Below are 24431 nucleotides of genomic sequence, written 5' to 3' on the forward strand. Positions count from 1 at the left end.
AATCTTTTCTCTCTTAAATAAATGGTAGCATATTATATACCTTATTCTGCGCCCTTTACTTTTTCACTATGCCCTGATCTTTCCATAACAATTTTAGTTTCCCTTTAAAAATTTTTTGTTAACAACTGCCCACCATGCCATTGCATGAATGTAATAAAACTTATTTAAAATGAAGGGTTAGGTTGTTTCATACATTTTATTATTACAAATTATGCTACAAAGAGTAATTCTACATACAGCTCATTTTGCACGAGTATAGTTGAGACTCAGGTATGACAGTAGTTTCATATGATGCATCCAAATAAGCCTCTGTGCAAAAAAGAATTAAGAGAGCAGCCATAAAACTGCTATTCTTAGACAGGCTCTTTGCAAGGTTGGCCCTTGGCTGGGATGTAGGAACTTGGCACTCAGAATGTGCCTAGATTGTTTATGCAAACAATATGGCTTATGCTGAACACCTGCCAGCCTTGCGGGAGTCTGGAGTTTGCTTACGTTATTAGGTAGAGAGTGCCTATGTGATCTGTTCCAATAAAAACCTTGGATGCTGAGTCTCTCATGGGCTTCCCTGGGCAGAAACATCACATAAGTTGCTGCATTTTCATGGCTGGGGGAAGTGCTTGCTCTGTGTGACCTCTCATGCAAGAGATCATAAAGAAACTCACATATGGATTCCTCTAGATTCTGCCTGTGTCCTTTGAGATGTCCTTATTATATCAGTGTTAATAAATCTTAGCCAGGAATACAACCATGTGCCGAGTCCCATGAGTTCTTCTGGAGAATATTCAAATGTAGATGTTCTTAGAGACCTTAGTTCTTAGAGATCCTAGGTGTTGTCCCAATTTATACTCTGCAAGCAGTGTTATGACATTTTTCAGAAGTCAGAGTATTGCTTTTGCTGAATTTTAGTGGATTCTCTACTAGCTGGAAGACAGGCAGCATAATATAGGTAAAAACTATAAATCTGGAACCAAACTGGAGTAGCTCTAGGAACCAAGGCATACGAACTGTACATTTAGTCTCTTTCTTCCTTCCCCAGCCCCTCAAACAATTCAGTCCAAAGTCTTAGTGATGCTGAGAGGTAGGCATTCATGCTGGGAGAGGGAAGGGTATGTGACCCAGAGCAGAGTTTTAGAGCCTGACTGAGATGAGAAAGATGTCCACTTGACAAGCTGGGACTGGCATAGGGTGTCAGAACCCATGAGAGATTAGTATGACATTTGCATAAGATGGCCTGGCACAGTGATGGAACCTGAGCAGGGTGAGCAAGGCGAGCAAGACTTCTGAGCAGAAGGGATCCCAATGTAAGGTGAGGAGGGTATACTCATGGAGGGTCTGCCCAGAACGAGCATCCAAGACCAAGCAGAGTGAGGAAGGCAGGGTCTTCCCAAGTGGGGACCTGGTACAGAGACAAAGAATGAACAGGGTGAGGAGAGTAAGCACCTCGCATGCGAGGGCTGCCCAACAGTGTGGCAGAGCCTAACTGTGAAGAGGGCGTCCAAGGCGGGTAGAGGGATCCAGGTAGGATGCTAGAGTTCAAGTAGAGGGAGGGAGGAATCCTCACGGTGGAGCCAGGGGGAAGGCCTAGTACACGCTTTAGGCATCAAAACAAGGTGAGAAAATTGTCCCTGTGGAAGAGCAGCCTCGTGTGTGATGTCATATCCTGAGAGGAAGGAAGGGGCTGAGATACAATATTGGTTTACATAACTAGAGGACTGAACAGATAAGTAATACTGAGGACAATGGGAACCAAGTTTCTCAGTTTTGGAAAAGAGAATTACAGTATGGAAAAGGAGAAGCCTAGACTAAACCCTGTAGGTCTTGTGAATTGGAAACATCTATTTAAACTCATAATTTTCAATACATCAACATAAATAATGATAAATACATCAATGATAAATACATAAATACATCATAAATAATTTTCAATACATCAACATAAATAACACGCGCGCGCACACACACACACTTATATATTCCTTTGTTCTTTCCACTGCAGGCCTGGAAGCAACACTCTAGGAGCAACTCAAATCTTATTTCTATATACCATTTTTCACTGAAAGAACCCAGAGCTCCTTAGAGAAATGGCTGATCCAGGGCTAGAAGAGGTAAGTACAGAATGAGCCTAGAAAATCTTAAGTCAGAAAGCAAAGAGGTGTTCAAAGAATGGAAACATCAAAAGGACACAAAAACCACTTTGAAGGGCTCTTACTGGCCAAATCTGGGTCTATTTGAGAATTAAAAAATGATAGTAATGGAGTACAACACATGGAATAATAGGGAACTGTAAGTTTGCACACATACAAATAAATCACTAAAAAACAAATTTTTATGAAAAATAGGATAATTACAGGGTCTCAAAGTATCTCTCCACGAAATATTTACTACGAAAAGAAAAACTTTATAGTGAAGTAATCTGGTAGATACCACCTTAATGAAGCAATCAAAATTAACATCACCAGTAACGGGGTAATTAAAATTGAATGCCACCTAATAGTATACAATGAGAATATCGCCTTTGTGCTATTTCTGCCAAAGATACACAATCTGAATTTAGTAATGAGAAAATTTCAGACTAACCCCAATTGAGGGATATTCTACAAAATAATAACTACCTATAACTACTAGAAGTGTCAATGCTAATGAAAGCCAAGGAAAGACTGAGTAACTGTTCTAGACTGAAGGTCACTGAAGAGTCATGTAAACTATATGCAACACTTGGTTCTGGATTCGTTCCTTTTGCAATAAAGGACATTACTGGTACAATAGTAAAACGTGAATGGGCTCTAAGGACTAAATGAAGGTAATATATCGATGCTAATTTTCTATTTGTAAAGGCTGTTATTTAGTTATGTAGGAGAATGTCCTTGTTTGCAGGAAATACTCATGAAAATATTTGGAGGTGATGTGGAATGTCAGTAATTTATACCCAAATGGCTTAGAAAATGTTTTATATTGTAACTGCAACTTTTCTCTAAGTTTGAGACTGTTTGAAAATATACGCAGAAATGCAAATATTCCCCAAATTTACATATACCATTTTTACCAAACTGCCTTCCAGAAAAATAATACCAATTCATCCTCCATAATATCTAGATATTAAGCAAGCATGATAATAATGACTGAAATTTCACTGGACTACTTTAAAAATTTTAACTCATGTGTTATATAAAATACCATTTCTCCCTATATTTTTTATTGGCCCATCATGACACCAGGCTAGTTCTTATAATACAAAACTTACATCGATCTCCATGTGCCGAAACCTGCACACTTGTCGAAAACAGCGCCCTTCTTGCCATAATGTGCAAACAGTTTCATTTCCTAGTGCAGCTTCACAGTGACGGAATGGACAGCTGTCACCCTATTAACCAAGAGAATAATACAGAAAAGAACTGTGGTATTGAAACAGATTCCAAGTAAAATGTTCATTATAATAGTTTCCTGTTGCCTACACAAACACAGTATAGAAAGATAGGCAAGGTAGAAGACAACTGAGGTGGGATAACAAGAACTATCAGAGGTCAATAAATTTATAATTTCCTACTTTCTATTTCCTGAGAGTACCCTTCATCTGGTCTGACAAACATGAATGACAAAGTGAGAGATGGGGTTGAAAAAGACAAGTGGAAGTATTAGATCTCTTTAAAAATATATTTTACAGTTCATCTTCAACACTGTTTAATAAATCCTAACTTGTGTGATTTAGCAGCTAACAAAAAATTAGAAAGAAAGTTACTAGATTAGGATTGAAGTATAATTCCATGCTTCACTATATACTTTATACACTGGTATCCGAAACAAAATACAACTGTTGCGCGAATTGCTATGTAAGATCAGAGCCCTACTCAAAACTTATAATTTTAAACATAGCAGCAAAATGATTTAAGATGTTTTTGTTAACAACATGTACATTTATAGAATGCCATAAAGGAACAGAAAACAGCAGATAAATGTAAATGGAGCTGCAGTAGAATAAAGAAAACCTGGTAGTTTTCACAAAGAAAAAGTAAAAAAAGTTACAAAAGCATATTTAGAAGATGGCTTTAGAATTCAGCAGTAAATCTGAAGAAGTTAAATTCAACCCATGACAGTTTCTAAAGTATACTACAACCCACCCATTCATTTAGCACAAAAGAAATAAAATCAAAGTTGGCAAGCCACAGGCCAAAGTGCTCCTAATTCCAAAGGCACCCTGAACAGATTAATTCACTGTAATTCAGTGAGAGACCAATGAATGATGACTAAATGCTATGGACCTTTTCAGTTTTGTAGAACACAAAGAACATAAAATGAAGAGGAAAAAAACATGATGAATGAATTCTCCCAGGAATGCTATCCTTTACTAAAAAACTAAAAACAAGTAACAGACAGTTCAGAAAAACAAAACATAACAACTACTTAGTAAAATCTTATCTAATTTTATTAGGGAAATTATTAAAAGAACTGATTTAGAGAATCCAATTCTTACTTTGGTACATGTAGAATAGAAAAAAAAATAGCAGTCTTCTCCTTGATTAGGCATGCTGGGTAGATCTCAGATCACAAGTGGCTTCTTGAAAACAAGCCACTGCTTCCTCAAGACGAGGATCAGCTTCAAGTTCTCTTGAAATAGATTTAATCTTTCAAAAGACAACTTGACCACAGAAATTGTCTTTAAAATGTAATCCTAGAATAAGGAGATAATGAATTAAAATATTTCAGGTAAATTCTTTCAACTTCCTTCTCCAAATCGCCTAATGAAATCACATTGTTAAAACAAAATTTTAATAGTATTAACATGTACTTGCCTATACAGATCCTCGTGAACACTCTGGTTCATATTTTATTCTTATGTGATACTGTACAGTCCCATCTACAATGTAAAATTTTTGTTAAGGATAGCCATGCCCTTATTTCTTTTGTATTCTCTGTGGTGCTTATTACATTGCTTCAACATAACATTAAATATGCATTGCTAACCTTTAATAGCATTTCACTAATCTATCAGAAGGATTCCCCTGGCCCCAAAATTCATTGAGTACATTCTGCATTCTTGTGTATACCAAAGGCAATTTAAAAAACTGCCTCTAATAGGATCAAGTCTCTAAGGGATATTCAAATAATTACAATGACTCATGCAAAAAAAAAAAAAAAAAAGTATCAATTAGATGAGAACGAAAAAGTTTTACAATAGAAAATTTTTTAAGAAAGGAAAGAAAAGATTAGAGGTCAATTTCATTCTTGAAATCAACATCCCAAAGATTATGAATTAATGTTGGAAAAAAATAGAAATTCTTTTAAAATCTTCACGCTCTCAGCAAGTTTTAAAGGCTACAGATTGATAGAAATGAACACATCTCTATGAAAAAAAGTGAGAACAAGAGAAAGCTTAAAAACTAAGAAAACTCAAATTTCTAGCCTCTTCTTCCAAAAGATTTTGAAATTTTTTTCGATTTTCAAATCTAGAAGGCTAAACACTGATGCAAAACACAAAAATTAATTATAAAATATCAATATCAGGAATCTCCCAGAATGCAAAAAGATGTCAATACCAGACAAAAGGTATATAAGATGGAAATAAGATTCTATTACTATACAATGGAAATGCTAAAAGGAAGGAATGGAATTCATAGAGATAATAACAATGCAAGAAAAATTCCCAGACGTGGTTCCATAGTTTAGCAGTTAGCACGTCTGCTTTACACACAGAAGGTCCTGAGTTCACGCACCAGTGGAGCCACGGTCCACGGTCTATGGCCATGCCACCCTGAACAAGCCCGATGTCTGATCTTGGAAGCTAAGCAGGGTCGGGCCTGGTTAGTACTTGGATAGGAGACCACCTAGGAAGACCAGGTAGGTGCTGTAGGCATAAATAATAATAATAAATAATTAAAAAAAAAGAAAAAGGAAATTTCCCTAAACTGGATGAACTTGACACTTTTTTAAAAGGGACACATCAAATGCCAGGCAGAAAGTTTCTTTAAAGACATCTCTGCCACAGAAATGGTGAAACTTTTGAATTCTAATGGTAAAGACAGAATCATACATACTTCTAGGAAAAAGAAGACTGATGACAGGCGAAAAAAATAGGACATAACATTTGACTTCTTATCTGAATCTCTAAATGCCAAGACAAAATGCTAAGTATCCAGAATTTAAAGGAGAGATTACAACCTTAGATTTAGCCTTTCAAACTACATTTCAAGAAGATCTCAGGACGTGGAAGAAGTTTTTAGACATGAAAAGTCTCAAAAAGTGTAAGATCTATCTACTCCATATATTCTTAAATAAATTAATTTAAGAAAGTATTTTAACCTGAGAAAAAGAATTTAGAAAGAACTCAATAAAATAAAAAGAACAAAACTATGTTGTGACATGGTTTTCTATTTAACTGCTTTGTATATCTGATTTATAATACAACTGATAAGTCCTAATTAAAGCAAATTAAACCACAGTATATTAAAAAAGTAACATCACATGATCAAAAAAAGGTTTGTTCCAGGACGAAGAATGCCTTAACATTAGGAAATTCATTATATTAATAACGGGGGGTAAAAACAAAAACTGTGGTATCTTAAGATTTTAAAAAGAAAAAAATGGTAAAATGAAATAAGGATTTAAAATGGTATTTAAAAAACAATGGCTTTAGGAGAAAGTTAAAATGCAACGCCTTTTAAAAGGAACCACCTTAACATAAATGTACTTAATTATCAGAAACCCATCGGCACATGCAACATGATAAAAACACTAGAGGTAAGCTCACTCAAGGCACAGAAAAAAGGAACACTCGCTGCCTCCACTATCACTCAACACTGTTCCAAAGAGTCTAGCATATGTAAGAATAAAGAAGATATAAAAACTGAAAGAATAAGGCAAAAGAATTTTGCACATTATATGCTTGCAATCTAGAAAATCTAGCACAACTGAAAAATGTTTAAAATAAGATATTGAAAAAACAGTAAATTTCCTATATGCCAGCAATAATTAATCAGATAGTAAGAGTCCCACTTACTATAAAACTATAAAGTATACAGGAAAATGAAGCAGTATACAAGACCCACATTAAATTAAAAACAAAACCCAAACACTATGAAATTACATACAGAAGACCTTGATAGTAGAGAGATAATGGCTTAAAGTTTACTTCTCCCCCAAATAATGTATATGTTCAATGCAACTTAAGTCAAAATCCCAATGAGAGTTTATTATTAGAATTTGACAAACTGCTAAATCATCTAGAATAACTGAGAAAAATAAAGAAAATTTAAATAAAGAAAAAAATTTTAAAAAATAAATAAGGGCCTTGCTCTTCCTGATATTGCAGTAGATGTGAAATATAATAATTGTAATGTTTGCAAATAAATGAATACAAGATCAATGGAATTCAAGTGAATCTATGAATAAACGTGATATATGAAAAAGAGGCATTTGAAATTAAAAATTGGCCACCGATTAAAAAAAAAATTGTGTTCCATACAAAAACGTTCCAGGGGAATAAAAGAAAAGAATGGCAGAGGCTTTAGTTCACTAATTAAAGCACTATACTAAGATTGTGAATTCATAACTACTCAGCAAAAAAACAAGCAATATTTGACAATGTCTACTATGTTTATGTGTGGAAGAGAAGCAGTATCACATAACTATAATCCTAGATTACATTTTTAATGTAAAAAATATAGCCATTTGAGCACTGGGGAAAAAAAGCATGGTAGTTTTTGAAAAGCTCAGGGTGAAAAAAACCTTTCCTAGGATGATACTAATTAAAAACCTTAACAAAAAATTGGTAGATTTGACTACATAGAATGAAAAACTCATATGGTGAAAGATCTATTAGCAGCATGGCCAAAGTTATCTTTATTAAAAGGGGTGTGTCAAGAACTTTTACAAATCAAGTAGACCTCATTAATTAGTCAGTAAATTGGTACGACCTCTTTACAATGAATTAACAATTCTACAAATTCACAACTGAGAACTGGTTCTAAGGTACAGTTCACATGGATGAGTATAGGACTATTATTTGATATAGAGCTATTTTTGCTTTTAATGGCAAAACCCAAATGTCTATCAATGGCAGATATGTTAAATTGTGGCACATTCATATAAAGGCACGCTGAGTAGTCATTAAGATGAAGAAGAACTATGTGTATGGACGTGGAACTATGCCTTGATAAACTATTAAAGGTGTTTATCTCTGAAGAGATGGAATTACAGGGAGATTTCACCCTGGCTACATTGTTTTTACCTTTTTTATAATGTGCATGTATTATCAAAAAAAAGGGTGGGGAGGGGAGAGTGTCTCCATCCCCAAACCGAAAGCTTGTAAACAATTACAAAAAAAAATGTCTCGACAATAGCTAATTTCTTACTGATCCAGAGAAATCATGTCTTAAATTACAAAAATGTTCATTCCTTTAAAGAGGAAAAAAACCATTTTCACACTTACATTAGCTGGTTGCTCTCAACAGGAACGTCTGTGTCTTCACTGAGTTCCAATCTATCACGCCTGTAGGTCGAACCAACACTCAATCCATGAATTAATAATAATGAGGCAGAAAGAATTTTCCTCCTCACATTGCCAAGGGAACCTCTCAGCCACAATTCAAACACAGGACGTGTTTTTAAAACATCTCCCAACTACTGGGAGATTAAGTCCATTCGAATAACCTTTGTCAGACTGGAGACAGCTAGGGCTAGTTATCTCCTCAAAAACAAAAACAAAAACAAACAAACAAAAAAAGAGTTCATTTAAAGATGAACTTGAGATTCAAAGGATTATTTAAGAAAAAAAAAAAAAAATCCATCTTCCATAGCCGAATAGAATTTAAAAAGAAAAAAAGAAAAAAAGAAAAAAGAAAAAGAACACCAAAATTCAATAAGATCCAATTTCTGGTCTTCAAGATTTCTTCACCTATTAAGAAAAAAACAGAAACCTTCCCCCATCTTTATTATCTGTATAATAAAAGCATACTTGTATGTAAAAATATAAGTGTTTTATGTATATAATATACATATATACTAACTGACTTATACACACACACACATATACACGAATGTGTAGAAATAAAACATTTGGGTAAGTTTTCCCTTTTAAAATACACTACAAAAGCCTTTATATTTGAGTTCATTATAAAAGTAGTGAACTTACTCCTATACCAAAAGTATGAAGTATATTAATACATTACACAAAATTTTGCCCAGCCCGCAAAATAAAGATGAAAGGACGTCCTTAAACATATATCAATGTGTATAATATGGATGTATGTATATCATCATCATCTTTATCTTCAGGGAGTGTTTAACCAAAAAAGATAGAAACGTATAGTTACAGAGTAACTACAGAGTGGTGCAACAAGCTGTAGAAGGCAGAGCAACATTATAGCCATACTGAACTGGCACTGTCAAAATATAGAAAGTTTCTAACTAAGGGAAGATTTTTCTTTCTTTTACAGCAACACCAGTGTCAACTGGCATGAAATTCAATATTGGCCCTGCAAAGGCTTGCTTATGCAGCCTAGTTTCAAATTCTTTACTAGTGATGACTACAACTAAAGACGTAAATATCCATTTACTCCAGTTAGTAAAAGGGTAAACTTTTGAAGTTGAAATTTCATTCCACAATGGTACATTTACCATTTAAGAATTAAAAAAAAAAAAAAAAAAAAAACACAAAAAAACCAAAATCCAAAAACCAAAAAAAAAAAACCCCAAAAACGATTTTGATACATAGAAATGAATTCTAAATTTTGAAACCAGCCCAGTAATAAAGCAATTTTGATTCTCATGTAATAAATACTACATTATTTCTAGGCTAAATCTTGCCAAATACTATCCAAGACAAAACTAAAATCAAACTTAAAAAAAAGTGGACACCTTTTACTCACACTTAATACTAGTCAATTTTCCAGGAAATTTTTGGGCAGGGAATATCCCCAAATCTAAAATGAAAAAAAGGAAAAATTGGGATCTTACATTAGTTATTCAGTCTGAAACTTTGAATAGACTTTTACTAAAAGTCATAAATCTCTGGTCTCCCACTCAATCACAGAAACATACTTTCAGAGTGGAAAAAGACCTTAAAGATCAGAGATCAATTCTCTTATTTTACCAGTGAGGAAATGATTCCTAACACATAAAAATACCGCTTATTTTTAGTTAAGAATAGAGGCCAAAACAATCTCACAGTTAAGAATATAGTATTATGGATCATTCACTATATTTTTAAAAGACATTTAAGATCACTTAATATTAAAAAAACATTCTTTAGAAAATAGATACTAGGTTTGTCAAAGTATGCTTATGAATGGGGCTTTCATTTTAATTCCCATTCAATCTTTTGAAATTTTGTAAACTTACATTATGCCATTTACCCATAATTCGGCAAAAGTACTTAAACAATATTTTTATACTATTTTATAAGGGTTAAGAAAAGGCAATTCAAAGATTAAAAGTAATCTTTCCTAATTGTTTTGTTTCCCTTTTCTTTAGATCCAATTCTAAATATAAAGGGTAACTATCACACTAAGTTGAAATTATAAAGCTGACCAGTATGAGGAGGCAATTAGAAATTTCCAAATATAAAACAATTTCATGAGGTTTTTTTTTTTTTTTTGCCAAGCTGTATCTTGCTCTGCAACAGGAACAGGACTCTCAGATCTCCTATTTTCTATTTAAAGAAATAGAAAAATGAGGGGGAAGAGGGAGAGGAATACCAGCTTAGTACATCTTTTTCTGTCATTGCTTTCAGAGTAATCAAACTTTCCATGGTGGGAAAAATTTTTACTTAAAACCAATTACTAGTTCAGTCTATCAGTCAGAAATTGCTTAAGGCCTTTCAATGCTACACTATATTTTATGAAAAACATCTTTTAACTGGTAAAAATAAAATTTTGAGTGACAGCTATATTGAGTTACTGTGAAATCATTAATCTTTACTTTGTCAACACTGTATTACCTCTGAGGAATTTTCGGCTTTTTTTGTGTTTTCAGGTTTCCCCAGATTTGTGTATAAAGAATTAGTTTAACTATATTTAACAACTACAGCAACTAAGATACAGCAATGTTGCCCATTTTAAATGAAAAAAGAAAAAAAATTAAGATAATATTTCCTTTTCATTGCTTTGAACAACCTCATTCTCAGGATCCCAGCTCAGAACCAATGTAGAATAATCATAGTTAACATTTTTCAAGTTCATTTTCAGAAACATCAGCTGTTCTATATTGTCAAAGTCCAGACTCATGATCTGCTTTGGATGAAAGTGGCTATTTGCAGTAAAGATGCATTCTGATTGCCAACTACACATGGGGCAGCTTAGATACTGAATGGCAACTTGGGTCAAAGCTGGCCATATGCTCACCTTTCTCTGCCAGTAAATCAAAGGGTCATCACCTCCTGAGATCTCTGAATACTTCTCTTTGAAGTACTCATCTACTGCTGCTACAGCAGAAGGAAACATGAAGCTTTTGCCTCCAATGGCAACATTATCTGCAGCTGAGCTATCAACAGACCCTGAACTGGAGGTGCCTTCTCTTATAGATGAGGTAAATGAATCGGCTTCTACTATAGCTGAAGGACCAGAAGCTTCTGAAGTTGCAACATGGTAAACCTCTGGTGAAGATTCCATGTAACTACAAACTTCTTCTGCCAAGATCTGCTTATAAGTTTCTAAATCAGCACCTTTAGGGAAAAAGTCTTCCAAACTGTTTTTGAAGCAAGGATCTAACAAAGCAGCCAAGATACAGGGCTTGGATTTGAGCATGGCACTTAGTAGGGTGTCAGTTTCAAGTTTTAGAGATAAACTATCCACCAGATTGAGGGCCTGTGTAATACCTCTAACTTGAAATTCTTCTCTGAGTTTCTGCAGGGAAAGTAGAAGATGATGGTTTAGGGGTAGCACCTGATTCAATCCTGTGGTCTTCACACTCACTTTTTGGGTGGCCTCCTCAAATGGTTTAAGAATATCACAAACATAAGTCATTAGAGTCCACTGAAGGGAGGTGAGTACAACTCCACTGGCTCTACCAAGACTATGGTGAACTGAGTAGCAATGCTCCAAGAGCCATTTTAACATATAAAAAGTAGAAATCCAATGGCCAGTTTCATCTTGCTTCAAATTCTTCCATGGAAGTTGGCGATCATTTTGGAACTCTTGCAGTATCTGACGGGCCTTGACTGAATGGCTGAAATGATGACACGTTTTCCTAGCAGCCACTAGCATATTCTCAATGCTTTTGTGCTCACAGAAAAAATCCTGAATGACTACATTTAAACAATGTAGGAAGCACGGCACATGGGTAAAACCGCCATCTTTGATTGCATGTACCACATTAGAGGAATTATCAGAAACAATGAAGCTAGGAATGAGGAAATTAGGAGAAAGCCACAGACCAATCTGGTCATTTAATTCTTGTAAAATGTTGGTTACCAAACAGTCTTTGGCAAAACCTGTTACACAAAGCACTGCCCATTTTCTAAAGTTGGGGATCCTGCCATTATTGGAAGAAAGTGCAGTTTCCAAGGAGACCCAGTGCACAGTCACAATAAAATAGTCAGTGGATGGATCATGGGTCCATATGTCTACAGTCAAGTGGATCTTTTGGCTTTGAACATTCTCCAAAGTTAAGAAAATTTTTTCTCTGACCCAATCATATAATTGAGGTACAGCTTTAGTGAAGAAGTACGTTTCAGATGGTAACCTATAGTCCGGGGCTACAATCTGCATGAACCTCTTAAAAGCTGGGGTTGAGAAGTAGTTGTAAGGATGCATATCCTCCACAATCATCTGAATAATTGCCTGACTTATTCGACTTGAGACTGAATTTTCACAGTATGTTGTTTCTCTCTCCTGGGCACACATCAGGGTATCTTGCTCTGCAATAAGAACAGGACTCTCAGATCTATTTTCAACCTCTAACACAGGAGGTTCTTCTGAGTCAGAGTCACTAAGGTCTTCAGTTGTTAAATCTTGGCTCCCTGTAGACTTCTCTCCATGCAAAGTATCACTTAAGAGATCATCTCTCTCTGTCTCAGCCTCATCTAATCCATTTCCAACTGCACCACTGTCTTTGTTGGCGACAGCCCAATGGATGGGATGCGTGGCCTGCAGGTGTCGTTGAAGTGTTGAAGTTCCTAAGTGAGAACCTGGCCTACCCCGGCTCACACTTCTTTTACATATGTTACACACAGCTCTTGAGATGTGCTGGGGATCAGTATAAAAAAAATTCCAAACTGCAGACGTCTTGGCTCTTGTTCCAGGAATTAAGGCATGCTTGACAATGTTACTTTTGATGAGAAATCTCCCCCTTTCCGCCCTCAGGGCATCAGATACTGATTTATCACGTTTTTTACCCATTCTATTACCATCTAATGGATCAGTAGAAATATATTCAAAGCTTCCATTGCTGCCGGCAGAAGAGGGAGATAAAGGTACATCCAAAGTAAAATCCTCCTCCCCACCAGTGACTCCAAATTTGTTGGCCCTGGTCCAGTGAGGTGAATGCCTTGCCTGCAGATGTCGCTGAAGGGTAGATGTCCCGAGATGGCTGCCTGGTTTACCCCTGCTAACACTTTTTTCACAGAGGTTACAAATAGCCCGCCAGGTGTACTGGGGGTCGACATGAAAGAAGTGCCACACAATGGAGGTCTTGGCTCTCGTACTAGGTAGATAAATCTGTTTTTCTATATTGCTTTCAAAAAGACGTTCTTCATCCTGCTCAGGGGCACTGGAGGCTAACAAAGCAGGGGCATCTGCAACAGGCCTCCCAGATCCCAAATCCTTACTAAATTTTTTCACAAGGATTAGTTTCTTTCGTCGCCTTTTCCCCTTAAGTCGCAAACCCTTCTTTCTTTTCTTTTTAGCAGGCAATTTTGCCTCTTTATCCATTCCTTCTGCCACCATCCTCCTCTCTACAACATCTTCTTTATCTGTATTAGAATTAATAGAAACACATCCCAGAATCCCAGCACCATTACAAGTGCTGCATCTTTTGCCAGGAGAGAGTGATGAAACTGGTACACTTAGGGTACATACACTCATTCTCTTTATGTCTCCAAAATTTGTACCAGAATTTGACAGTGGGTTTATTACTCATGCAGAAATACAGTTGTTCCTCTCTACTTGCATTTCCTTTTCTCCAATTTCTATGGAGTGTCAAATTCCCTTTGGATCCATGACTTCCAAGCCAGGTTATTTTTGAAGGAAAAGTGACAGCAATGGAGAACATTCCCAAACTCTTTCTCAGAGGGCTTTAAGATCCCTTCCAACTTTGAGTTCTGAATTCAAATTGTCCAATCTCATGTTATAGAAAAAAGAACTGAGGCCCACTTTCCCAGAGTCATAGAGCTGGTCAAAGCAGTTAGAAGCCAAGTTTTTTAAATCCCAGGCCCTTGTTCTTTCTGCTTCATCAGAAGAACTATATCTACTTAAAATGCCTTTAGCTTTTAAAATATGTATTTTTATGATGCCTCATAATAGCCACATCAATTTCCCTTAATTCTGAAACTAATTATTTTCAAGAAACTTCATTTAAACAAAAACATACTGCATTATTCAACACTAATCACTTAGGACTGTGATTTGCCAATACGATCCCAAAAGTAAATTCTGGAAAGGTAAATTAGACTCCACATACTGGTCATTAACAAATGCTAGCTGGCCCCTTTCAGCTCTAAAAGTAATATAATTTTAAAAAATGTGGGTGGCTAAAAAAATAAAAAAATGCTTTGAGAGTAAAATTTAAAAAAAAGGTCACAAGATGCATATTCAATTTAGTTTGGACTGAAAACTACTCCAAATTATTTTCTGACATTTTTAGACTGGAGAAGCTTTTAGGCCTTTAAATAAGTAACTCATTAGCTGCACTCTATATGAGCAGCAAAAACAAAATATGAGCTTCCATTCCTTCTCGGTTGATCCCTCCCCTTCCGTCAATACCTACATACATTTACCCTAAAAAGCATCGCTATCACTAGTTCCACAGCCTCCTTCTCAAGGTCCAGAAACAAGGCCTGGAAGATGTCAACAATATGGGCCTTCCCCATCGGAATCCGCACCGATTATGGGAGTTTAGGGGGTGTTCTTCATTACGGTTTCATCAATCCTACAAGGAGAACGTAAGTCCCTGTTGCTCTTGACTCCGATGCTGAGGGCTGGGGGTGGGAGTGTAATTAAGGGAGGAAAGGGGTGTAGGATACCGGAATAAGGTCGGTGGCTTTCTGTATGTGGATTTGAGAAAACCTCCAAAGTAGTGGGACCCTGGAGAGGAATCAGAGTAGGTAAATTCAGCTCCTGGCACTATGGTTAATTTAGGCGTGGGGGATCCGCTAAACTAGGGAAACCGTGGCCCCGAAGAAAGCAATTTAGCGTCAGTTCTGACTCCAGCAGTCCAGGAGCAAGTAGGCTTTCGGGGCCTGCCCAGGGCTCCTAGTTTCGCCAACACCGGATGTGGGGGCGGGGAGGACGATTGGCTGGGAAGGGAGCAGGCGCCGTGGGCGGGTGAGGTGGGCTGGGGTGGGGGGTGGGGTGGACGAGAATCGTGAACGGGAATCCGGGACTCCCGGCCCGCCCCGGCGAGGGCAGCGGTGAGGGGGGGAGGGGTGTTGTTACGGCGGGGCCGAAGGACCCGCTGGCTTCCCGGGGTAGGCCGCGACCCAGGGGCGAGGGGGGAGGCCGCGGCCACTCCCCTCGCCCTCTCCCCCACCTCCCCGGTCCCAAGCCACCTGGGAATCAAAAAACGGGTCTAGTTACCAGAGAACAGAAACTTTACCGAAACGACGACACTATCCCCGATTCCTGCTTGCTGCCACGTCTTTCTTCTTTCTTAGTCGCTGCCGTCCGCCGTCCTCCCAGCAGCACCACCAGCAGAAACCCAATACTGCCAGCGTCAAAGATGGCGCCCGGCTACAGGCTCAGCTCTAAGACCGGAGCGGTAAAAGTGCCAGCACGACGCAAGCGCAAGGATTCTGGGAGATGTAGTTTCCTCTATGAGGCGATGCGTAAGATGGCGGCCTCGGTCACAGGGTCACGTGAGAGGGGAGGTGCTAAGCCTTTGGGGCCCGCTCTTTCCGCGGAACGCGTTTTAGAAAGTTATGGGTTTCTTGAAAGAATCTTTGATTTTTTTAAAAGTTTTATTTAATTTTTATTATTTTGGATGTTTTAAAAGTTTTTTTTTTCATTAAATAAGGTAATAAACGAGAAAGTCGCGAGAGCTGTGTCTACCGGACAATAGGCGCTCAGTTTATTCTTACCAGAAGTGTTTGCTTAGTGAATAAATAATCCCAATCGTGTAGATATCCAATTTAGAAATAAACTACTTTTCCTATGCAATATTGAAGGATTTGTGCATTTATTTTTATTTGAAGAAGTGAAATTGGCTTCGAGGGAGTTAAATTTCTTAAAACAAATTTTTGTATTGGATAAAATTCAAGCTCACTAAAAAGTTCATGAGGTTTGCGGCATGAGAAGGAGGAACGTTAGGTGTGGCCTCCTGACTTAATTATTAACATTAACCTGTATTTTCCCATTTGAATGTTTTTACCTTTTTTCTCCACTTATAAAAATAATACATGTGAATAGTTTTCAAAAAATGTAAATAATACAGATATATAGAGAGTAGAAAGTTTAAGCCTTCATTAATCTCGTTCCTGAGAAATACTCTCATTAATTTAGCATATATTCTTTCTAACTTTTTTGCGTGCAAATATACTTAAATATAAAACGGTGATAAATTAATAAGAGCCTAAAATCCCGCTGGCTTAGAGGGTCAACAGAACCTGCTTAGGTGGCAACGTTTTACTGAGCTTTAAAGGATACAGTTCTGTTACTAAGAAAGGGTACTCTTGATGGTAAAGCAGATGGGATTCCAGGCACCTTTTATTTCCTCTTGGGCTTTGTGAAGAAGTCCAGCTAGCCCATGACTCTGTCCTGAGTCTCCTTACACCTGGGCTTTTATCTTCTTTCAAAGTGAGAAGTCACAACATTAGAATACTAGATCCAGTCCCTGTCTTACATGACAACTCTGTGATTGCCATATCAACTAGACCTAACAAGCAGATTCCTGGTAACCAATTTCTGTCTGTTACAATACCTGAGTTTTTCAGTTTAACACAGGGCTTTCCAAACAGCTGATAGGCTTTCCAGTTTAGGGCTTTCCAAGCTGCAGTCCTGGTCTGACTGGTATGCTATGTATAGTTAGAGTTCATCAAATCTAAGGTATAATTGTAAGATGCATCTTATTTCACAGACATCTGAAAGAAAAAAAAACCCTGCCAATTAAACTCATAGCGGCTATTGGTCAGAGATGGTAAATTTGGAAAGAATACACATCTTAAAATGAATGAAATACAGTATTTTTTTTGTAATTTGCTTTTTTTAATTTTCCAATTTATTTCTAATATCTTTTAATGGTCATCAGTGCTTAGATACTTACCATATTATTTTTAACCCATATCATAATAAAGCTGTTTTACAATAAGTTTCACCAGTTCCTCTTTGATGGAAATAATCATGTTTCAGTTTTTATTAGTCTCTCCTAAGGGGGAAAAATAAAACTAATAGGGTAATACAGACATTGAAGAGGGCAGAAGTTAAAAGCCTGAGGCTATTAAAAGGAAGGAGAACTAGTCAGGATATCCTCCAAAGGCCAAGGAAGAGTACCCATGGGGATCCCCCCAATGTACACAAACAGAATTCTTAGGGGTGGATGTGGGCTTCCATGTTATAAGGGCATAAAGTATTTAGAGCAAGGGCACAATGCCAGATTCCTCCTACTCAAACCCCACCTTGAATCTAAATGAATTTCAAATAAGCTCTAGACCTCTTCAGTAAAAATTTGACAAGATTTTATGATAGCTAATGTGAGAGCAAAGGTTTTATAAGTCCACTAGAAAAAGAATACAAAATTATTGAGACAAAATTAATTCAAAAATGAATATTCATTTATAAGAGAGGAGATGACAACAAATTACATATTAAAAACCAACTTCGTATCATATAAATTCAAAAAGTCACATTTTTACTAATAAATCTATAAGCCTCCATAATACATTTTTATATATTTAGCTGCATACTTTTTGCCTCTTCATATGACAACAGTTTTGTAAAATTCTCTATAAACAATAAATAAATCACTCCTCTGATATCTTTAATAAAAATAATTTTATCAATGATAGTTTAGGAAATTTTCAACTCCACAACTTATTGATAATGTTATGAAAATTCTATCAAATTTCTTATGTGTATAAGCACTAGGACTTTGTTGAATTATTATTGGATTATTGAATATATTCCTGACCAGGCAAGAATTGCCATTTTTACTAGATGTGTAGTTATCTATTGCTACACAATAAATTATCCTAAAATTTAGTGGCTTTAAACAATAAACATTTTTTATCTCACAGATTTTGTGGGTTAGGAAATTGAGAGCAGCGTAGCTGGGTGGTTCTGGCTCAGGGTCTCTTATGAGGTTGTAATCAAATTGTTGGCCAGGTTTACAAGTCATCTGAAGGCTTGACTGGGGCTAGAGGATTAGTTTCCAAGCTTATTCATATAGCCGTTAACAAGAGACTTCAATTTCTCCCCAGGTTGGCCTCCCCATGGGGCCGCTCATAATATGGGTAGCTGGCTGTGTGTGTGTGTGTGTGTGTGTGTGTGTATGTGTGAGAGAGAGAGAGAGAGGAAGAGAGAGACACACACACACAAGAGAGAGAGAGAGACACAGAGACAGAGACAGAGACAGAGACAGAGAGACACCAGGCCAGAAGCTGTAAATGCAACGCTTTTTTATAATCTAGCCTTAGAAGTGACATACAATATCACTTCTTCCAAATTCTACTATCACACAGAGCACCCCTGACATAATGTGGGAGGGGACTGAATAAGGGCATGAATAACAGGAGGCAGAGATCATTGAGGTCTGTCTTGGATGCTTGTTAATGATAACCGAATCCTCCACTTAAAATTTTACATGTGTGATGATTGGAAGAACTTTTCACAGACCAGCTTCTGGCTCCAAACATTTCTAATCTTGTTTCTCTTCCATATATATCAAGATATGCCACTTATATCAAGATATGACCTCTGGCCCTACAACTTTGGGTCATAATGCCAGAGGAATCTACCCAGTAGGTAATAGGCGTATTCTTGAAAGCCATTTCTAACTCCGCATATCTAGCAATAATTCAACTCTAATGAAAGTGACTGTAAACCACATAAATATAACCCAAAATAATTGTATCCCATCTCAACTTCTTCTTAGCCAGATCCCAAAAATGCCCAACAAGGGAAAGGTATTAGAGAGAGTCTGAGTCAAAAAACAAACAAACAAAAAAACCCCAAACCCAAAATATGGCTCTTAGGCATTTGCTATTAAAATATCTTACTTTTACAAATTTTATAATGACCACATGAACATGCTACTAAGGTCCTGCTCAGAGCCTTGAAGAAGACTTGTGCAAGGGCCCCGAAGGTTAAGCTTCATTAGCTTCATGGTAAATCCTTCTCTCTTTGTGTAGTGGTAGGGTGTGTTGACTATGGAGTAATATGATCTGGATTCAGATCCTGGCCTATCCTTCACCCTGAAGCTCTAGCCACCTCTGTGGGCTCCACAGGTTGGGAGTAGTTCCTGTTTGTACTTCCCTACATTAGAGAAAAGGTAACCGCCACATGAGTAGCTAGTTCCTTTTCCAACCCAGTGTCCATCGCCACTATCCATCATCCTTTTTTTTTTCAGCCTTTGGGTCTCAGCTGTCTGACATGAGTGAGGAAATAAGGACTAATGGAGTCTTCCAGCAAGAAGCTTTGGATAGAAATCAGAAATACCCACTAATTACAATGGATAAATTACAAACTTCTTGCTCTAGCTGCAAGACCTGGGCTCGTGTCACTGAAGTCAACCTTCCTGGTACTACCTTCCCATCTTCATTCCCAATGCTTTCTTATGCAGTTTAATTTTCTTGTATAGAATATTTTTTCTTGGTATTTAATTTCGGAATAAGGTAACTGTAGTTTTTTTTTTGACTGATGTGGTTAGTTAACAAAAAGACTAGGTTCTTATTATCGACATCATCATCCTTTATCTTACACTAAGTATTCTCCTATGTTTTTAGGTGTTTGTGCTAGGCATTGTGAGAAATCCCCAAAAGGCATAAAATGTGGAACTGCCCACGTGGAACTTTTTCTGGAACACATGATAAATATAAAGATCAATAACTACCAGGTAGTGTATACCATGTGTCCAGCCATAGTTTAGACTTGGGGTTACAAACCCAAATGCTTACATGAGCCAGTCACATGTATATATGAGAACTGTGAGGCAGGCATAAACTCGAGTGCATGCCCTAGCTAACGAGCCAGCTGTGACCACTCAACTCCAGCCCATTCTTGCCAGGAGGGAATATAGACCCAGTATCACCACATCTTTCAATTTTTCAAAAGAAGCTGGAAATTTTTATGTGAAAATTTCTGATTTGTAAATTTGGAAGCTAGCTCAAATAAAACAAAACACACACACAAAAATCACTTGGGGGGTGCGTTGCAACTTCCACTTGGGTCTAGGAGAGTTAGAAAGGAAGAGGCAGTCAGTGAATTGTGCAGTTTCAGGAAATATTTTCTGAAGGTAGTGAGACTTAAATTGACCTCAAATAGGACAGAGGTAAGAAGTTAAGTGAAGACAAGGAAAGAAGCTATATTAGGGAGACATTTAAAGGGGTGAGGAAGGAAATTTGACTAGAGAAGAGTCCATAGGTTATAGAAAGAATAAACATCATAAAACTAGGTTGGAGCAAGATTATGGAGGGTCTTGAATGTTGGGAAGGCATTCAAATAATATTTTTTGGACAATAAATATTCCTTGAAGGCTTTGGAACAGGGACAAAGAGGTAAAAGATGTGACATTTGCAAAGCTGTATTTCAGAAAGGTTGAATTGGAGGTGATGTTGGGCAGGAGTAACCACAGTGAAGAATCAATGGAAGCATTGAAGAGTGGTCCCTTCTTGATCCTAGCCATCATCCCCTCTGTCTCCTGTATTTTTAACTTGTCTCTCTCTCTGGTTGTTTCCCAAAGCCTAGTAACATATATGATTCCTTCATTGATTAAAAAAAAAAAAAAGTGGCGTGGGGCATTATGCTCAATTCTTTGTTGTCCTCTGGCACACCTAATTTCCCAACTTATCATTATTGCCAAGTTTGTTGGCGACTTTTTCACCTCTCATATACTCTTCAATATATTTCATTTGGATTTATATCCTCACGGCTTCTCTGAAATTACTGTGGTAGGAGTGTTAGTTTTAAATTAGATGGATCCTTTTCAGTGCTTATTTTTTCTCTTATTATTAACCAGCATTTATTGATAGTTTTTTATATGCCAGGCACTGTGCTAACAGCTTTACATACAAATGAATCTTCATGGTAACTCTATTAGATAAGTAATATTATTAACTTCTTTTTGCAAATGCTTGTAATGTTCTAACGATGTGTCCAAAGTGTCATTGCAGGTAAGTGGCGAAGTCAAGAGTCACATCAAGATCTGTCCAACTCCAAATCATTATGCAAACATTGGCCTTCATTCGCCATTTTCTCTCTTTTTTTTAAAACTCCCCCTCCCATGGTTCAACAAACAAAATTCTATCTTGGTGCCCTTTCAAATTCTCTGACTGCCAGTTCTCTAGTTCCTTTGCAGGTTCTTTCTCTATCCCTCACTTAACTGTTGATGTTCCCCAGGATTCACTTCTCAGCCCTCATTGTTTCTCACTCTATTTTCCCTTTCTGGGTTATTTCCTCCATTTCCTTGGTTTTGACTATGAATTAATTCCATGTGGTGACTCTCAGATCTGTATCTCTGACTCAGATCTCTGTCTAATTGCCTATAGGATCTTCAGTTGAATGTTTCAGAGGCACTTTAAATTCAGCATACCCAAAACTAAAATTATCACTTGTCTCCAACACTTCTTTCTTCTCCTGAAGTTTTCGTCTCAGTGGATGGCACCACCCACCTTTCATCCAGTTACTGGGGTCAGAAGTCGGAGAGTTAATGAGGACTCCTTTCTTTTCCTCATCTTCCACCATCAAATACTTATGAAATCCTATTGACTTTACCTTCTAAATATCCCTTGAATCTACATTTTTCTTTTTCATTCCCACTGCTCCTGCTTAGTTGAGGCCTTTATCACTTGTTGCTTATTTTCTAGATTGCTGCCACAGCCTCTTCTTCAGTTTGCTGTCTTACCCTTTCTTTAGACTACTTTCCAAACTAATTTCTCTTTCTAAAATGCAAGTAAAATCTAAACAACACACACACGCACACTCACACTTGCTTTTGCATAAAACATTTTCTAGAGAATCTATTAACAGTGGTTAACTAAGCATAGTGGAGATAGAAGTCTGAAGTGGAAAGGAGACCTTTTATTGTATTTTTTTTGTACTAATTCAAATTCTGTTGTATTTATGTATTACTTTTATTATATAAAAATAAGTTTTAAAAAAACCTCTACATTTTGATCCAGCATTCCACATCTAGAAGTTTATCCTGTACTTGTGTTCACACATGAGCGAAAATGACATATGTATGTGGATATGATATAATCTAAATGCCTGTCACTACTATAATGCTGAATACAAAGGAGTATAGCCATACAATAAAGTCCTATGCTACCATGAAGAAGAATGATGTGCTTTGTACTGTATACCTCTGTGTATTAACATGTGCAAGCACTAGAAAATATTACCTGCATATAATAGAATATCTATTCTGGGAGTAAATGTTGAGATTGGATAGATAAGAGAGCAGGGTTTAAAGGCCAGGAAGAGGAGTTTGGATGATTACAAGTAGGGAATAATTTTTTCTTGTGCAAAGGAATGACATGACATGACAATCTGTATATGACAGAAGATCTCTAGAAGAGTTTAGAAGAGATCTGAACAGTAGTTGGCTTTATGGAGGGACAAGGTGGGCAGGAGATACTACTAGGTGGCATGGGAAGCAGCTCATTTTTCACTGGTTTATAGTGTTTGACTTTTATACCATGTTTGTGTATACAGCTACTCAAAATATTTTCAATTCATATAATTTAGATCCAGCTTATGAGAAGAGTCATAATTCACTTGGAGTATCCTATATTGACTGGAAGCTTTCTTGCTTCTTCAAGGTTGTCCATCATAGTGATGTATGAATTAATATTGATTCTTTGCAGATACACAGTATTATGCAAAATGAAGGGAGGTTATACGAGTAATGGCTTTAGTTTTTCCCTGATAGGCTGGCTAAATATTGTTTTATACAGGATGGACCCCTATATATACAGTATAATCGAAACTATACTGGTCATTCTTCTTAGCTTTTCATCCATGTCCACAAACACGTGATCTCTCTGTATTGTAAGATCTTTAAAACACATTGTAAACACATCCCTTGACTTGGACTTATTTATGAATCAGAACAATTGCAAATCTATATAGTAAAATTAAAATTTACTCCCTTTTTGAAAATCCTTTAGATATTGTTCATCACCTTTAGGATAAATTATAAGTTTCTATTAATATCTACTAATATTCCAAATCTTACTCTTGCCTACCTATTCGTCCTGAAAATTTATCACTCTGTCCCCTTTAGTTCTTTGCTCTTTAATGTGGAATGACCTTCAGTAACCTGAACATGTCTTACTTCTCAAGCCCCTGTGCTTTTTGCTCATGTAGTTTCTTCTGCTTAACACGCCTCTTCTCCACCTTCAAACATTCTACTGACTGGTTACTTCTGGATTCCAGCAGCCTGTGCCTTGTCACATGGTTAAGGGATTAGCTTGTGGCTCATTTGCTTCTTTCTATATGTCCCTCATTGAGAACAGCGATGTCTTGCTCATCTTCAGAGGCCCAGTGCCTGAAGGCATTCAATATGTGTTTGTATGAATTTGGAGGAGTAAATGCTGAGATTGGATAGATAAGGGAGCAGAGTTTAAAGGCCAGGGAGAGGAGTTTGGATGACTACAAGTAGGGAACCATTGTTTCTTGTGCAAAGGAATGACATGACAAAATGGACAAGGGATGGGGTGGGGTGGGAGGGACAGAGATGCTGAGGAAGAGAGATTAAATAGTCAGAAGTTGGGAGTCATCTGGGTGTGAAGAAATGATGGCTAAGATTAGGTCTGAGGCCCTGGGATGAGTAGAAAAAGCCTGAGGAGAAACTAGTTTGAGGAGAAGGATGAGTTTATAGGGCAGAAACAGGCAATAATAGTAACAGCTATCATCTGTTGAACATCCGTTCCATGTATGTGCTATGTTTTACAGGCCTGTGCAAGGCCTTGAGCTCTTGCTGAAAGATGTTTAACAATGCCCCTTCCTCAATGCATCTTTTTGCTTTTGGGACTTGGTTGCTATAGTTTGGTGTATTCTGGTAGAATCCCTTGTATCTTTTTGCAGCCACAAATTTATTCATAAGCTTACCATTGCACAAAACAGAGGGAATGA

At 37.0% G+C, this 24431-nt stretch overlaps 2 protein-coding genes, 1 long non-coding RNA gene and 1 pseudogene across 5 annotated transcripts in view; 2 read left to right on the forward strand and 2 right to left on the reverse strand.

The window, feature by feature from the left end:
* ZC3H11A (zinc finger CCCH-type containing 11A) overlaps window positions 1-15868 on the reverse strand; it is a 34680-nt gene extending 18812 nt beyond the window's left edge. The window contains exons 1-5 of one of the 3 annotated variants that reach the window (XM_006922876.3): window positions 15742-15868; window positions 9861-9914; window positions 8423-8482; window positions 4469-4666; window positions 3242-3361 (exon numbers count right to left, since the gene is read on the reverse strand). In XM_006922876.3, coding sequence (XP_006922938.1) covers window positions 3242-3361; window positions 4469-4522 — 174 coding nt within the window. In that variant the 5' untranslated portion in view covers window positions 4523-4666; window positions 8423-8482; window positions 9861-9914; window positions 15742-15868. Of the gene's footprint in view, window positions 1-3241; window positions 3362-4468; window positions 4667-8422; window positions 8483-9849; window positions 9915-15741 lie in introns of all 3 variants that reach the window. The other 2 variants (XM_015597845.2, XM_015597847.2) reach the window with 2 other exon arrangements.
* LOC112471874 lies at window positions 5729-5848 on the forward strand (annotated as a pseudogene).
* On the reverse strand, window positions 10536-14927 carry ZBED6 (zinc finger BED-type containing 6). Its single transcript, XM_025040472.1, has one exon. The coding sequence runs from the start codon at window positions 14010-14012 to the stop codon at window positions 11070-11072; it is 2943 nt and encodes a 980-aa protein (XP_024896240.1). The 5' UTR covers window positions 14013-14927; the 3' UTR covers window positions 10536-11069.
* LOC112471829 lies at window positions 14953-16301 on the forward strand. Its single transcript, XR_003043426.1, has 2 exons — window positions 14953-15088; window positions 15800-16301. It is a non-coding gene; the product is annotated as an uncharacterized LOC112471829 (long non-coding RNA).
* The last annotated feature ends 8130 nt before the right edge of the window (window positions 16302-24431 follow it).

The sequence above is a fragment of the Pteropus alecto genome, unplaced genomic scaffold, assembly GCF_000325575.1.
Source record: "Pteropus alecto unplaced genomic scaffold, ASM32557v1 scaffold359, whole genome shotgun sequence".
In the NCBI taxonomy this organism is placed as follows: domain Eukaryota; kingdom Metazoa; phylum Chordata; class Mammalia; order Chiroptera; family Pteropodidae; genus Pteropus; species Pteropus alecto.

Bases quoted from the DNA above. Each gene is read 5' to 3' on its own strand.
- ZBED6 (XM_025040472.1), bottom strand. From the start codon at position 14,012: ATGAGTGTATGTACCCTAAGTGTACCAGTTTCATCACTCTCTCCTGGC.